Below are 17,340 nucleotides of genomic sequence, written 5' to 3' on the forward strand. Positions count from 1 at the left end.
TTCACGTCGATGTTTCTCTCTCTCTGTCTCTTCCTCTCTCTCCCTCCCACTCTATCTGTACAAAAAATGGAAAAATGTCCTCGGGTGAGGATAAAAAAAAAAAATGTTATATATTTATGTAGTCAATTGTGTCCATCTTTTGTTTATTACTTTTGAATCATATAGTATATGTAGGCAGGTCTTCCAAACTCAGAAATATGAAAAATGTCTTTATTTTTTTAACATCTAAAAATTTAATCTACTTACAGTTAATTTATGAGGTAAATATTCTATTCAGGCTTCCTTTGACCCAGTGGTTGAGAGCCATTTCTTGACTTAATTTTCATTTCCTGGGCAACATTTTAGAGGTAATATCTATATTTGTGCCTAAAGTTGAAACAGAAAACAAGATCAATTTTTAAGATTTTTTTACTCACTCTATCCTAAAGAATCATAAAACTGGAAATGTACGTTGGCTGTCCCCTTTTCCTTCGACTAGCTCTCTGTGTGCGCCCATCAATGCATTACTACTTCTCTCCCTGTATCACCAATTTCCTTTTTCTTTCTCTTTCCAAGTCCTCCCTCCCTTATCCTTCTCTCCTTATCTGTTCTTTTCTTTAACCATCAATAGTGTTAACCATTTTAAATGTTTTTTAATGATTTCTTCTGGTTATTTAAGAGTATTTCATAGTCTCTGTGCATTTTTGTTTGTTTTGGAACACATTTTATTTACCTGTGAATCTTCAATAGAGTTATAAAAATGTATGCTAAACATAACATTTGGGTATTTCAAGCTTCACATGTAGTTAAGCTCTCAGGGGTGGGTTCCACCAGTCTTACTTTAGTTCCTTTTGCAAAAGCTCAGAGACTCAATTTATATTTGTTTCCTTTTTATCACAAAACCATTTTAGAACCTCAAAAACACCTTTTGAGAAAGAGAAAAAATCCATTTTTATAATTATTTCATATGTATTTATTTTCTAATATTTACAATCATAGGATAAATAGTTGTATTCTGCTATTCACTGTTGAATATTTACTGATATTTTTATGTGGTCTTGTCAGAGATATTATAACAGAATGAACAGAAGATAGCTAAAAGGTAGAACTTGGCTCCTTAGTAACTAAAGGGTGATCTGAGAGATTTACTTTGCCTCTTAGTTTCTGTCTCTTCAACGGGGATAATAAAAGCTACCCAAGGTAGTTGTGAAAATTAAAATGTGATAAGAAAACACACACTCTTAAATATACCTACTTATGCAAAGGAGCAGATCAGCAGGGTTGGATTGCTGTGTGTGGGAGTGTGTGTGTATATGTACTCTCTATGCTACTGTAAAAGGAGTAAAAAAGAGAGACACGTGGTTAAGCTCTCAGGGGTGGGTTCCACCAGTCTTACTTTAGTTCCTTTTGCAAAAGCTCAGAATCACAATAAGGAAACTATCCCCAAAGATGAGCTTCGCATGTAAAATCTTAGCCAGCTTCCTTCTGATTTTCATCTTTTCTATCAAAGGTAAGTTGGTGTTGGGTCTCCACTGTCACTATTCAAAACTTCTTCGGAGACTCTGAAGTGAGTGCAGAGTCAAAGAGGTCACAGCCCAGCTTTCCCTGGCAGTGAGTCTCAGGGCCTCAGTAACTGTCTTGCTTTTTACAGGTGCAGCTTCTACAACCATCTCTGGGGTCCTGCATCATGCCGTCAATCTGGACATTCATGATTTAAAAATGAATGATAATATAGATGATATACAATGGAAAAAAGAGAAAACCTGGATTGCACGATTCAACAAAGGCAAAATAGATGTATTTAAGAAAGAGAAAGAATACCAACTATTTAACAATGGAACTCTGAAAATTAAAAAGCTGCAGAGAAACAATAGTGGTGACTACAATGTATATGTATATGATAGGGATGGAAAAGAAGTGTTGAACAAAAGATTTAATTTGAAGATTCTAGGTAAGTCTTTGTTCCCTAATTTCCTCCATCTCATATGGGTGCTAGTTAGCAAGTTGGGGGATAGCATTTATGGCATGTCCCCAGCCTTGACCACAGCCTCGGGGGAGCCTGAGGGAAAAGTAATGCATCCTCTCTGCCTCGGTGGAGGCGCCTGTCCTGTGGGGCATGGATCCGCAGGTGGAAATACAGCTGATACACAGTCTATTGGCCTGACTGTCTGTCTCTTCAATGGTTATGGGAATGTGGGGCTGAATGAAGAACCTGGGTTAAGGTGGCATTAATCAGGAGGAAGGAGCAGGTGGTGCCGAAGAACAAGGTAGGCATTCCAGGTGGATGATGAAGAGGCAGGCTAGGTGAGGAGCAGGAAAGGTGGGGCTCACTGGAGAGCAGTGGGTCTTCCACCTAGAGAGACCATGTCTAGCCAGGATGCCCTGAAGAACCAGTCATAAGGGAGGAAAGGGCTGGACAGAATGAATTTAAGGAAGAGCCCTTGTAGCTGATCCACTCCACATCAGGGTGATCCAAGGTGGAAGATGATGTTTGCTTACCTCCGTAGGGAACGCACGGTGTGGCTCTGTGTGTCTGTGCATGGGCCGGAGGGCAGGAGCGCATACTCAAGGTGGTGGCAAGAAGGCTAGCCAGGGAGCTGCTGCTGTACCAAGTGAAGGGGAGGAGGGCTGTGATTCTTGACCCTGGTTACACGTTAGAATCAACTGAGATGCTGCTAAAAATTACCAGTGCTGCCCTGGCCAGTTTGCTCAGCTGCCAGAGCATCGGCAGGCAGACCAGAGAGTTGTGGGTTCGATTCTGGTCAAGGGCACGTACCTCAGTTGCAGTTCGGTCCCCAGCCCTGTTCCAGATTGTGCGGGAGGCAGCCAATTGATGTGTCTCTCTCACATTGGTGTTTCTCTCCCCCCTCCTTCCTCTTCCTCCTTCCTTCCCTCCCTCCCACTCTATCTGAAGATAAATTGGAAAATATCCTTGGGTGAGGATTAAAAAAAAAAAAGTTACCAGTGCCCAAGGTTCCATCCAGACCAGTTAAGTCAGAATATTTTAGTGTGGGACCTGGGCATCAGTAGGTGCTAAAGGTCGCCAAGTGATTCTAATAGGCAGTAAAGGCTGATGCCCTCTGGCCTACACTAAAGGGTGACTGTGAAATGACCAAGAGTGAGTATATGGAGTCATATGTGGAGAAAGTATGGGCAAGGATGATGTGGGACAGAGGGAAAAGGAAGTGGAATGGAAGGGACTGAAGTTGAAAGTCCAGTAGCCGCCTGAAAGGGGGTGATTAGCATTGAGAAGAGCCCTGGCCGGTTTGGCTCAGCGGTTAGAGCATCCACCTGTGGTCCAGAGAGACCTGAGTTTGGTTCCTGCTAAGGGCATATACCTTGGTTTCAGTTTGTCCCCGGCCCTGGTTGGGTTGTGCGGGTGGCAGCCACTCGATGTAACCCTTTCACATTGATGTTTTTCTCTCTCCCCCTCCCACTCTATCTGAACAAAATATGAAAAAATGTCCTCAGGTGAGGATAAAAACAAAGAAAGAAATGAGAAGAACCCTGGCCAGTTGCTTAGTGGTTAGACCATTGGCCCTGCTGACCAAAGAGTCATGGGTTTGATTCCCGGTCAAGGGCACATATCTCAGTTGCAGGTTTGATCCCCAGCCCCAGTCGGGGTCGTGCAGGAGACAACCAACCAATTGATGGGTCTTTCACATCGATGTTTCTCTCTCTCTGTCTCTCTGTCTCTCTCCCCCCCTCCTACTCTATCTAAAAATCAATGAAAAAAACATGCTCAGATGAAGACTTAAAAATAAAAGAAGTGAGAAGAGGAAGCTGAATTTGACCTGGAGAGGAAGACAGGAACCCCAACATGAGCACAAACCAGCAAGCAGCTCAGTGAGCAAATAACATTTCTGTGCTTCATACAGAAAAGTCACAAGGGGCAGGGCCCCTCCTCCTACCCAGGGTCCCCCTCCAGCTGCTTTCAGTACATGGACCTGGCAGCCATCCCTCTCCAACAATCCCAGACATTGTCAGCTCCCTGCAAAAGACAACTTTCCACACCCTACTCCTCAACCTTGAACTAAGAGTACATTCCAGAAATAGAGTGGGACAGAGAATGGAGCCAGAAGGGGCCTCTGCCTATGGGCTCAGAGCACCAGATCTTAAGACTCTTGCCAGCATGGGCTTGGGTCCTGCTCTGAACATGAGCCTCCCACTCCCGTCTTCTTTAATGTTGTGGAGACAACAGTTCTGCTGGGTGATGAGTGCTTTGCTTCCATATTTAAGGTTCCCACCAATCCTGAGAGGCAGCTGTTATTACCCCCTTTTTATCTATAAGGAAACAAAAGTGACTTGTCCAGTCTCACGGTTTGACTGCTGCAAAGTCAGGATCCAAACCCAGAGCTTCATTTAGCAAGGATGTGACATTTTGTCTTTCCCAAAAGCTTTATTGAGACACAATTCACATGCCATAACATTCACCCATTTAAAGTGTATAATTCAGCCCTGGCCGGTTTGGCTCAGCAATTGGAGCGTTGGCCTGCAGACTAGAGAGTCCTGGGTTTGGTTCCCGTTAAGGGCACGTACCTCAGTTGCAATTTGTCTCCGGCCCCAGTTGGGGTCCGTGAGGGAGGCAACCACTCGATGTGTCTCTCTCACATCAATATTTCTCTCTCTCTCTTCCTCCCTCTCTCCCACTAAAAAAAATAAAATAAAGTATATAATTCAGTGGTGTGTAGTAGTATACTCAGATTTGTGTGATACCACAATTTTAGTACCTCAAAATAAACCCCACAGTCCTCGGCCTAAAGACAGAGATCTTTCCATGATGTAACAACCACCTCACTCTGTGTGTGTGTGTGTGTGTGTGTGTGTGTGTGTGTGTGTGTGTCACACAGCACCTTTTTTTTTAATGTGTGTGTTTTATGGGTTGGGGAGTAGTCATTAATACTGCTTCTGGGTGGCTGCTTTCCTTTCAAATGGAGTCCACCTTGAATCTAATGGGCTGAAGTAGTCTGTTTCTTTTCTAATTAGTTTTTATTGGTTTTTTTAGAGAGAGAGATAGAGACATTGATGTGAGAGAGAAACATCAATCGGCTGCCTTCTGCAGGCCTCCTACTGGGGATTGAGCCCACAACCTGGGCATGCGCCCTGCCCGGGAATGGAACCAGGACCTCTCAGTCCATGGGATGACGCTCAGTCCACTGAGCCACACCGGCCAGGCTCACAGCATCTTAACTCAGGTTGTGGTCTGGTTACCATTTCTTGCCTCATGGCCTGGAGCAAATTCTCTATATGCTCTGAGTCTGATTTTCATAATAATAATTGCATGCGGTATTCATCGAGACCCAGCTTCTGTGAGACAACTAAGCACAGGTGCCTCCAGTGCCCAGGATATGGGGCCTGTTTGCTGATGCCCTCCCCCATCTCATTGTTTCTTCATGCTTCTCCTAGCTACAGTCTTGGAACCCAAAGACCCTTGATGAGGGGACTGCTGCCTCTGGGTGAAGAGGCAGTGAAAAGCCCTTAAAAAGCAGTTGTTAGTGGAGAAGGGGTTAATCCTTGCAACCTACAATTAAGAAGTTCTCCTCTATGAGCTGAGCCCCCAGCGATCTCTTCTAGGAAGCTATCTTACAGAGAGGATATGTACAAAGATATGACTTCAAAAACACGCTCCTCACCGTGTGGTTTATATTAGTGAAATACTGGAAAGGATTTAAAAGTCCCCAGCAGTTAGAAAGAAGATATTCATTAAGTGAGGAATACATCATCTAAAAAAATGGTAGTGATATACTTGATATTCTTTTTCTTTTTTTTATTCTTATCCGAGGACATTTTTCCATTTTTTGTTCAGATAGAGTGGGAGGGAGAGAGAGGAAGAGAGAGAGAGATTGATTGACGTGAAAGGGGCACATCGAGTGGCTGCCACCCACACGACCAACTAGGGCCAGGGACAAACTGCAACCGAGGTACGTGCCCTTAGCGGAAACTGAACCCGGGTCTCTCTGGACCGCAGGCTGATGCTCTAACCGCTGAGCCAAACCGGCCAGGGCATACTTGATATTCTTAAGGAAAATAATTTCAAAAAAGGAAAAAAAGCAGACTACAAAATCACATGATACAGTTTTAGTTTTTAAAACATTCTTTATAGCCCTGGCCAGTTTGGCTCAGACGTTAGCGCGTCAGCTGGTGGACCAAAGGGTCGTGGGTTCAATTCCGGTGAAGGGCACATAACTCAGTTACAATTGGAGGTCCCGGCCCTGGTCAGGGTTGTGTGGGAGGCAACCAATCAATGTGTCTCTCACACATTGATGTTTCTCTCTCCCTTTCTCCCTCCCACTCTATCTGAAGATAAATGAAAAAATATCCTTAGGTGAGGATTAAAAAATGTTTAAATTAAAACATTATTTATATTTATATGTGTATGTAATGCATACAAAGCATCTGCTAAAGATATATATCAAAGCATTAATAATTATTGGCTCTGGGTAGTAGGATTGCAAGTGACTTTTAATCTTGAAACTTGTAAAATCAATTTTTACAATGACGGGATGTTAGTCTTATAAATAGAAAAAATAATATTTCCATTTTGAAAAGAGAAGTAAATGCCTTGACTCAGCCCCCAGAGCACACACTGACCCTTGTCTTGTTGTTCAATGGTGTTTCTTCATCCTCCTCTTTCTGGGTTGCACAGAATCCAAGGATGGGAAAAGAGTTTAATTTCTGCATGCCTATATATTGAGAAAGAAATGCAATTTGGTGGAAAATTTCACGGACAAGATATTGTTACCTGGGAGTGAGGGAGGGAGGGAATCCTGGGAAAATAAACTATCCATCTGCAAAATGAATATAGAGAAACTGGGCAAGAAAGGTGGCAAGTCTGGGGAAAGAGTAAAGTGTGAGAAAAAGAGCAGAAGAGAAGAAATAGGAGGAGGTCACACAGCTAGAAGTGGTAGAGTAGGATTTCCACCTGGCCTCTGATGCCTAGGCCAGGCCCTTTGAATATTCTCATGTCAGAAAAGCAAAGGCAAGGAATTCATGACTATGAATGTGCCAACTACCACCAATAAGGTCAGTGCCTAACACTTTGGCCAGGGCTCTGTCACATGCGGTCCCTGTTATGACAGATGGGGCATGTCTCTCTTATCCTTCTCTTATAGATGAGGACCAACAAGGCACAATGAGTGGCCAAGTAGCTTTGGGCATGAACCCACCCAATTTAACCTCTTAGAGCCTTGGACATTTTATCTGTCAACAGAAAGAAAAACTTCAGCCTCTCTGTTTGTTAGGATTAAATTATATCATGTATGTGAAAATGTTTTAAGGATAAAACAGTACTTAAACTTTTGATATGATACATTTTTACTGATATATATGTATGAATCTTATTATAAATTAAATTTCTCTGAATGTGGTGTATAAATAAAATAAACATGATTTCTGAAAATAGCTAGGGGTGTTTGAAATTGTTCCCTGGCCTAAAACTGACTCTATTTTCCCCTCTATACATAGGTATGTCTATTAATTATATCTTAATCAGAGAATTGCCTCATATGAATTGGATCTTTATTTTCTTTTCAGAGAAGGTCTCAAAACCTGTGATCAGCTGGGGTTGTACCAACTTAACCATTACCTGTGAGATAACACAAGGAACTGACCCTAAATTAACACTGTATGAAAATGGGAAAAACATCAAAGAAGGTCAGAAAGTCATCGTGCACAAGTGGACCACCAAACCAACTGTATCATTCAAGTGCACAGCAACTAACACATTCAGTGAGGAGACCAGCATGGCGGACGTCAGGTGCTCAGGTACGTGCAGGCACTAGTCAGACATCCCAAGTTCACTCCACATGCACAGCCTGCCAGGCCCACGGTGGAGGCAGCTCCAGGGCCCTGGTGCCTTGGCTGAGAGGCAGGCTTGACTCAGGATGAGGACTGAAGAAACACACCTTGACCCTGGAAGCCTTCAAGGGGAGACTTAGAGGACAGAGGAGGCGGTGTTCTATGGTTACCCGTCCGGGCATCCTCCCACAGAGCATGATGCAACCCCAGGCAACTGAAAAGACCTTTTGGTAGAAAAATCTGCCAAACTGAGGACACAGAAAGAGCTGCAGAGGCTATTTCATGCACACCTCCACTTTCCAGAGATACGAACTTACTTGCCCAAGGTCCCTCGGCTAGTCAGTAACCACAGTGGTAATGATGGGGAAGAGAGCAAAAAACATTCCTGTCTGAAAGGGAGATGGCCAGCAGCTCCTATCAGAGGCTGTGGAAAAACATGGGGTTAGGGGTTTGGGGGAAGAGGAGCTCAAGGCTAGGGAGGACTATGGACCTAGGGAGGATCATGGACCTAGGGAGGAGATGCTTCTCCTGCCTCAGAGCAGACAGTCTGGCATTGGCGCCGGCACCAGGAAGTCGAGAAACTCTTAAGAGTCTAAACTCCTTCCTGGCACAGCAGCCTGACATCACCCCCAGGAGTAAGTCTGGAGCGGCAGTCTGCCGTAGTGCTCAGCTCTGAGAGCCAGAGCTCTGTCCAAATGTCGTGGCACAACCTTGACAGAGTTCCTTTCTTTCTGGGCTTCAGCCTCCTGACCCACAAAGAAAAAGCCCCTGATTCCCAAGAGTCTACTCATCTGAGACTCTGTGATTATCTTCCCAGTGTTGTCTGGGAAACTAATCACACAAAATAGTTCTTTGTTCAGAAGTTCTGCATTTTTGCAGTGACTATGGCTGATCAGTGACCCTAGGAAGCAGCCCTGGGTTGGTGTGAAGTCAGAAGTAAGGCCTTTCCATATATATTCTTCGAATTAGTTATTTGTTGCTGTGTAACAAATTATCCTACATTTTGTGGCTTAAAACAACAAATAGTTATTATCTCACAGATCCTGTGAGTCATGAACCTGGGAATGACTTAGTGCTTCTGGCTCAGTACCCTTCATAAAGTTATAATCTGGATACTGGCAGTATGTCATGTCAATCATGTTTAGGCTCTATGGAAGCGGTGGGCGGGGGGGGGGTTCCCATATCCAAGCTCATTCATGTGGGCATTGGGCTGCCTCACAATATGTCCACTAACTTCCCTCTGAGCAATCTAAGTAGGAGCAAAAATAAGGGCTCGAGACAAAAGCCATGGATATTTTATAACAATCTCAGGAGTGATAAGGATCCCAGCACTTCCGCTGAATTCTAGCAATTAGAAGCAACCAATAAGTCCGGCCCACATTCAACTGGAGGGCATGACACAAAGGTGGAAATACCAGGAGGCAGGAATCTTTGGGCCATCTAAGAATCTGCCAACCATGCATTTAGACCAGCGTCACTTCACCCCATGTCTGCCCATCACTAAGGCACAATGAATCGAATGGCCCCTCCTTGACTTCACAACCCTGTTTCCCTTTCAGGAGGCCCATGATTAGAGCTGCCAGATTTAACAAATAAAATGACAGCATAAATATGTTCCAAAGGTTGCATGGGACATACTTAAACTAAATATTATTTATTGTTTAATTAAACTTTCACTGAGCATCCAGTATTTTATCTGACAACCCTACTCCCTGGTTTTTAAACTAGATCCCACCAGTATAAAAATGTGTGTGCATTAGGGACGGAGGGAGGGCCTTGGGAGAAGCTGAGGTTCAGACTGAAAACGTCATGCCCCTTACTCTGTGGTGCAGAGCAGGGGTCGGCCTGGGGAAACCACAAAAGAGATGGGAGGGATAAGTGGGGAGGGGTCTGGGGAGAATGATGCTGCTCTTGAAGACCCAAAAAAAACGATCTGGATGTTTCTTCCTGAAGGCTAAGGCAGAGAGGAGTAATGATAAGACTAACCATTGGGCTCAGAATAGGTGAGTATACACTTTTAAAACCAGAACACAAGAGGAAGGACTCACCACATAAACTTCTGGGCGTGTTCTCTCCAAGGAGTGCAGGAAGGAGGTGGTTGGCTTTAGACACTGAGCACGCAGTTTTGAATGCCTCAGACAAGCTGGAATGTCTCCCACAGAGAGCATTCCCCAGAGCCCCAAAAGACCATGCTGGAAAAACTGAGAACTGACTCTGTAAGTGTACCCAAGATGAGGGGGTGGCCCCCCATGAGAGGACCTTGAGAGAAGATGAGCTGGTGGCTGCATGGCTGAGCCCCATGCTCCCCAACTAGTTCCAGGCTTGTCCTGGCCCACCTGGGTCAGAACCTAGGAAGCTCTCTGCTCAGCCTGAGGGAGACTCTAGCAGCACCACCCCTGTCTCCCAGCCACCAGGTCCCAAAGAACCCCAGATACTTTCTTGAACCCATTTCACAGCAGTCTAGGATTATGCCCTCTTTCCTAAGGAAGCCCCTTCATCCACCAACCAGAGGGGTTTTGCAACTGGCAGGCAAAGAACAGGTCAGAGAGACTTAAGAAAGAAAATACACCCCTGCAGTCTGTGGTTTGATTTCTGGGCTTCTGGCTTGCTCCCGGGGCCCACCCTGTGGCTCAGTGGTTGAGCGCCGACCCATGCACCAAGGGGTCACCGGTTCAATTCCCGGTCAGGGCGGCCAATCGATGTTCTCTCTCATCGATATTTCCATCTCTCTCTCCCCCTCCCTTCCTCTCTCTCTAAAATCAATAAAGAAAAAATATTTTCTTTTAAAAAAAGAGTATCTTCCTAGGAATGTTTGGCTGGAGAAGGGTTTCTTTGTGATGCTGGGCTGAGCTCCAGTTTTTCTCCAGATGTATGAGTCCCCTGACCCCTGGCCCTAGCTGCTGCCTCTCTAGCTGCCACTGATTCACAAAGGGCAGATGGCCCAGCAGCCCTCCCAGGAAACAGCTCCCAGAAACGCCAGTGCACAGAGCTCTACTAAGAGAAGGACCTCACCTCTGTGTGCTGTTTTACAGTTTACAAAGCACTTTCACATCCTTTATCTGATTGATTTCCAGCAGCCACCCTGTGATGTACGTCTCATTATCTCCATTTTACAAAGGAACAGGCTCAGAGAGGTAGAGTAACTTGCCAAAGGTCACACAGATCTTGCTTAGAAGAGCCTGGAACTCAAACCCTTTTCTAAACACTGAGTCATTGTTATCCTCACTGCATCGCAGCAACTGAAGAAGGCCTGGAGGCTGACGATCAAGTCCACTGCCGCTGCTGTCACTGTGAGCCAGAGTTTCCTTCACAGGCCGGGGAAGTCTGGGAGGGGGTGCTGGCTGTGTGGTCAGAGGGCTGGCTGGACAAGGAACACATTTACCCTCAGTCTTTGGACACTGCCTGGTCAAGAGGGTGAGGAAAACAATGGTATAGGAGGGTGGCAGAGATGAAGCTGAGTAAACAGTGCGGGAACTCTGGGACAAGGGGCTGCTTACAGAAACTCATCCTCCCTCTGTGGGAGGGAGGATGACCTTGTCTGTAAAACTATAGGTGATACTACATTGTCTCTAAACTCATTCTCCAGTCTGAACTTCTGTGACAGTCTCCTCTACTGGGGGCCATGGACAGGGAAGGATCAGCGTTCTAGTCCAGGAGGGCAGTTTCTCAAGGAGCCCCCTGAGGGGCTGGTCCTGGACCCTGCACCCTTTCAGGGACAGACACAGTCCACCACCCTCCATGAGCTTGGCCTTTATGAGGTTGGAAAGATCCATGTATTAAGCACTATTATCTGCTTAGTGCAGGAGGAAGGAGTCCTTGGCCAGAGCACTGATGACCCCTCTGCCCAGGACCCATCCCCTCCATCCCGCCTCTGTTCCTCTTGCAGAGGATGGTCTGGATATCTACACAATCATTGGCATATCTGGAGGAGGCTTGCTCTTCTTGCTCATCGTGGGACTTCTCATTCTCTTTATCAGCAAGAGGAAAAAACAGCACAGAAGGACACATGGTAAGCTTCCTCTTCTGTCCCCCCGCAGGGCTGGGCAAAATCTCCGTGGAAACAACTCATGGGGAAGACACTTGCGTCTGACAGGAAAGCAAGGGAGACGAGCAGTTTCAGAATGGCAGGGCTGTAAGGGCGGTTACAGATTGTTCCATTTTGTGGTTAGCTTGATTTCTAAAAAACACATTCTCTGCGGTGACAATGTGGGAGCTTGAAGAAGCTGAATCCAGGTTGGCCTCATTGGAATCCACCACCTGAGGCCAACTCTGTGTAAGGCTGTGTGGACATATTTTGAATAAGCCACACATCTCTAAGTGGGTAGAAAGATTAGCTTCAAAACACCATTTCTGTGAACAAACACCTTGTCCAATCCTGTGGGGATGGCCAGATTCCTAGGAACACAGGTAAACATTTCAGGGCATCAGGGACCCACAGGAACACCTTTGTTCTAAAACCAGGTGTTTATACCTCCTTTTCCAATTCGCTGTCCAGAGGGGATGTTAGGGCTCTGAGTGTTTGTTCCTCATATCAGACCTGTCTGATGATCCACCAAGAATAACAAGATGGTGCTCATAAGTGGGGAGCTAGCTCAAAGAGCACCCAGGCCACCAGAGGCAGTGTGTCCAGACATAGTTGTCCCCCCTTATCTGTAGGGGACACATTCCAAGACCCCAAGTGGATGCCTGAAACCACAGGTGGTACCAAACCCTATATATACTATATTTTTCCTACAAATACATACTTATAACAAAGTTTAATTTATAACTTTAGGCACAGTAAGAGATTAACAACAATAACTAATAAATAGTTACTGTAACAAAAGTTGTGTGAATGGCTTTAGGGCCATTATTAAGTGTGACTTCAACACAAGCACTGAGGTGCCTCTGCAGTCAATCAGATAACTAGATGGCCACTAAGTGACTAACGGGGGCGAGGGTATGTATGGTGTGTATACATTGAACAAAGAGATGACTCACATCCAGACGATACAGAATAAGATTTCAACGGCGTGCAATTTAAAATTTATGAATTGTTTATTTCTAGAATTTTCCACTTAATATTTTTGTACTGCAGTTGACCATAGGTAGCTGCAACCACAGAAAATTAAACTGTGGATAAGAGGGGATGACTCTAAAGGCACATCAGATGTCTCCATGGTGCTGTGATGGGGCTTTGGGACCCCATGTTGCAGGGGATCTAGCAGGGAGCAGCCAGCCACTGGCAGGACATGCAGCCAGGTGGGCAGGCCCCTCAGATTCTGCGCAACATCACATTCACTCTAGGACTGGTCCTCTCGCTCTGGGGCTTTTCCTAGAATGGGCATCCCCAAGGAAGGACCTGGTGGCCTCCGGCCACCTTCAGATTTGCCTTCCTTCAGACTTCTCGCCTCAGGTCTCCTTCAGGTCACTGGCCCTCAGCCCTAAGTCCTGCCGCACCACTGCCCATGTCCACCACCATCCTTCCCACACTCTTCACCCAGTGGCACAGAATCACTTGCTGAGTCCCAGAGGCACCAATGACTTCTTCACTCCGTGCCTTGCTCAGGTTGTTCTCTGCCCCTTTCCTCCTGCAAAGGCCCCTTTTCCAACACCTAATGATCGAAGATCATCAGGCTGAAATGACTAACATGATGACTACTTCACAGTGACAAAATAGTTGCGTGCTAGGCACTAATCTGTACTATATGCTTCATATTCATTATCTCATCCAAATTTCCAAGTGATCTTATGAAATAGATAATAGTCATACAGGTAAGAAAGTTGAAGCTCAGAGTAGGCTGAGTCCGGACTAGGGTGAGGCCAGCAAGGAGCTCAGGGTACAAAATTTAAAGAGACCCTCACCCCTGACCCTGCTCTTGCACAACCCTGAGAGTGAGGCCCGGGTGCCTTGCTGGTTTCACCTTGGTCCTGGACCTGAGTTGAGTAACTAGGGGATAAAATGAGGGAGAAGGACACTGAGCCTAGAGGAATTCCTTGGAGCAGATGTTGGGCAGGGACTGTCATTTGGATGTGGGCATGCTGGGGCCCACAGCCCTGCCCAGCCCAGACAGGCTGCCCAGAGCCATAGCTAGCCCAGCCTGTCCAGGCCAGCTGGAGGGCTCAGTCACTTGGTCACACCCCACTCCTCCTCCTGGACTCATGGGGTTCTTGGTCTGCACCCCTCTGGGGGCCCTGGGCTCTTATTAGAGGCTGACATTGTGATTTGCAGTCCCACTTACTTAATTTTAGGCTTCCTGAGGACAGTGTTTATGTCTGGGCCATAGCTGCCACTTAGCAATGGCACTAACACCTAGAGAAAGGGGAATACATTTTCGAAGAACAAATGAACAGAATAGTGGTAAACAGTAGACAAATGGCCAGGCCAAGCCTGCGACGAAGGGAATGAAAATGAACCCCCCTGTCCTACAGCCGGAAGTGGGGCCAGAGGTCACAATCCTCTGCCCAGCCTCCTGGCCATGACCTTGGGGCACCAAGGATGGCACAGAGGATGTGTTTTTCTGGCCCTTTTTTGTGTGTGTGCTTAGTGCACACCAGCCTCTCACATGTAGAAACCGCGTTGCTGCCTTGAGTCTTCACGTTGGCAGCTGCCTGGGCTGATTTCCAGCAGTGGGAGGAAGCCTTTGGACTGACGTCACCCCCTGAAGTTACAGGGCGACACTCAGTCTGGAGGACCTTTGCTTGCCAAGCCCTCACCCCTGTAATGATGTGACCCCAGGGAGGCCGTCCTCCTGCCTTCCTTGAGGGCACTGCAAGGAGGACCTTGGGCACAGGGACTTGAGACCTAGCCGGGGCCAGGGTGGGAGGTCCTCCAGATCTCTAGCATCTGAGATCCTCACACCTTTTCTGTGTGATTTCAAAACAGCGTAAGAAAAACTACATTACTATGAGTTGTGGGCCTGTCTTCATGGGTGACAGTCACACAAAGCAGAAAGTCCCAGAGGGGTGACCAGAGCAGGAATTCTTTTTCTCCTGAGTGCAGGAGGATGGGGCTTATTTTTGAATTTCTAAGAAACTAGTAAGTCTCTAAGGACTAAGGAACCTCTTGTGTATCCTCCAAGCCTCGCTGGAATGTGGGTTGCATTAGAGCTGAATTGGGTGAAAGGCAGATCTAATGGAGCAACCCCCCTGAAGGAAGCTTGTTACTGACATGCTCTGCCTACTCAGAGCCTATTACTAGGGCTCTAACCACAAGGCGCTCTCGGTGTGCCTGCCACCTCTAGGACACAGAGGCCGGCTGTGGGGCCTGAGTGCCCTCTCTGCCCCCGGGCGACCTTGTATCTGGCTTCCTAAGTTCTCAAAGCCTCAGGCTCTCACTCTGCCTTGCTGGTGAGCATTTCTGTCTCCCCTACAAGACAGGGAACCCTTATAGGGTAGGGGCAATTCTGCTTCCTCGTCATATCCCTGAAAGCAGCTAGCGTGAAGCCGTGTACATAGCAGGTACACTCAGTAAATAGCTACATTGATCATATCTTGCCAAGATGAACTCTTCAGGGGTTTTATTGTTGCAGGTGAGGAACTGGATATCAGAGCACACAGAATAACCTCTCAGGAAAGAAGCCAGACGCCCCACCAAATCCCAGCCTCAGGTCCTCAAAATCCAGCCATGTCCCAACTTCCTCCACCATCTGGTCATCGTCCCCAGGCACATGGTCATCGTCCCCCTCCTCCCGGCCACCGTGTCCAGCACCAGCACCAGCAGCAGAAGAGGCCTCTTCCTTCCCCTGGCACACGAGTTCACCAGCAGAAAGGACCTCCTCTCCCCAGGCCTCGAGTTCAACCAAAACCTCCCCGTGGGGCCACAGAAAACTCATAACTGTCTTTTGGCAGAGCTGTCCCCATCCTCTAATTAAAAGGGATAGAAACTGTCCCCTCCCAGAAAGGCACTGTGGAATTCCTGCACTCTGGTGTGGATGCCTGCATTTCTGTCGACTGTGTCCTGTAAGTAGGGCATCATCGCCTCCCGAGCTCATGGCCCACAGCCACACCTGCACACCTCAGCCACACGATCTAACAGCTAGAGTCTCTGGCCTCCTCCTGAAATGCCGCTGCACCAGGAAGGGAGAGGCAGCACAAGTGCAATCATTAGGATGATGGGTGACACATCGCAGAACCCTAGAGCTCTCCTCGCCTCCCTGCATGACATCCAGCAGCCACTCTGCCTGTGTCTCATTACCAGCCGCCTGCCTGTTCAAGAGACTTGGGTTTCTTATGTGCCTGGTGGACACTTACCCACCATCTCCGGAGTACATGTGAAATAAAAGCTTTGACTTGACTTCAGTGTCTACTCATTACAGGAAGAAACTCAGCATCAAGCTGCTGCATTAAAAAGAGGTTGTTTGGTGTGGCAGCAGAACCAAATTTGGTCACCCCGATTCACCTGAGCCCCCTTACCCCACCAGAATCACCAGAACATGCTCCCCAGGTCTCGGCTACGAAGCTGGCCTGACAACCTACTTGTAGATTTGTAAAATGAATGGAAACTATGCACAAACTTCAACAAGAGGCACCAGTCACAGTGACCTACAGAATCATCTTGGGAAACAGAGGACTCCAGGAATACTGGAGATGCCTCAAGCCCATTAGATGACATACAAAAAGGCAAGCTAAGAGACAACTCAGTTGAATCAGATCCCAAGTCTCTTTAGTGACCATTATTAAAAGGTCAGACCTCATCCCCAACTAGAGTCATGCTAGCTGTACTTTGGGGGAAGTGGGGAGAACAAAACAGTTTTCAGTTAAGGTTCTAAAACAGTAGGTGGTAAAAAGGCACCTGCCTCGAAATGTCGGTGCCATGGTTGTGGTCCCGTCCACCGCCTCTCCTGGCCTCTCACACTTGCTAAATCTTATCAAGCTCTGGCAGGAAGTTCTGAGGTCTAAACCACAAAGTCAGTGTGTATATTCACAGCTTCCTGTGAGAGCTTACTGAGGGTTGAACTGTTTATTCCTTAGCACCCAGAGTTAATTATTAAGGATAATGATGAATGAAATCCCATAGCCTCCTGAAATCCACACATGAAATCCAGCCAAATAACAGTCATCGCAGGATCTACCTAGTAGGAGAGATGAAGATTTGAGCACTGCCCCTTTCTCATTCCTATTTCATCAGTGGTCCTGAGCCATCCTGCCAGATTGGCCTGCATCCCGTTCCCTTCATGAAGCCATACCTGGCCTTTCCAGCCCTGTGCTCTGCCTTTCTTCTGAAATCCTATGGCATTACATATGATGCAGATCATATATTGCCTATAACTATTCAATCTTTCATTATTCACTCATTCAACTAACATTCATTAAACTTCTATTGCATCCCAGGCTCTGTGCTAGATACTAGGAACATAGAGGTGTACACTGTATCTTTGCTTTCAAGAACCTCACAATCTAGTTGAGGGAGAGGTGGACCAATTCCAGGATAAATGTAAACAGCGTGATAAGTACAGGTCAGAGGCAAGTACAGGAGGTCAGAGGGAAAATTTGGGCTATAGATTGGATGGTGGGACTGGGGTGACACAGAAGGTTTCCTGGAGGAGGTGGCATTTTAATGAAATTGTAATAGATTTGTAGAAT

At 46.5% G+C, this 17,340-nt stretch overlaps 1 protein-coding gene across 1 annotated transcript; it reads left to right on the forward strand.

Moving 5' to 3' along the window:
• Positions 1-1,400: 1,400 nt before the first annotated feature.
• Positions 1,401-16,017, forward strand: CD2 (CD2 molecule). The gene is made up of 5 exons (XM_036273638.1): positions 1,401-1,489; positions 1,631-1,930; positions 7,513-7,743; positions 11,663-11,785; positions 15,288-16,017. The coding sequence occupies exons 1-5, from the start codon at positions 1,429-1,431 to the stop codon at positions 15,590-15,592; spliced, it is 1,020 nt and encodes a 339-aa protein (XP_036129531.1). The 5' UTR covers positions 1,401-1,428; the 3' UTR covers positions 15,593-16,017.
• Positions 16,018-17,340: the final 1,323 nt, after the last annotated feature.

The sequence above is a fragment of the Molossus molossus genome, unplaced genomic scaffold, assembly GCF_014108415.1.
Source record: "Molossus molossus isolate mMolMol1 unplaced genomic scaffold, mMolMol1.p scaffold_m16_p_20, whole genome shotgun sequence".
Taxonomy (NCBI): Eukaryota; Metazoa; Chordata; class Mammalia; order Chiroptera; family Molossidae; genus Molossus; species Molossus molossus.

Excerpts from the sequence above, each read along its gene's own strand:
- CD2 (XM_036273638.1), top strand. The coding sequence starts at position 1,429 with ATGAGCTTCGCATGTAAAATCTTAGCCAGCTTCCTTCTGATTTTCATC. Across the intron at positions 1,931-7,512 it reads ATTTAATTTGAAGATTCTAG|AGAAGGTCTCAAAACCTGTG; the intron begins GTAAGTCTTTGT and ends TTTTCTTTTCAG. Across the intron at positions 11,786-15,287 it reads ACAGCACAGAAGGACACATG|GTGAGGAACTGGATATCAGA; the intron begins GTAAGCTTCCTC and ends TTATTGTTGCAG.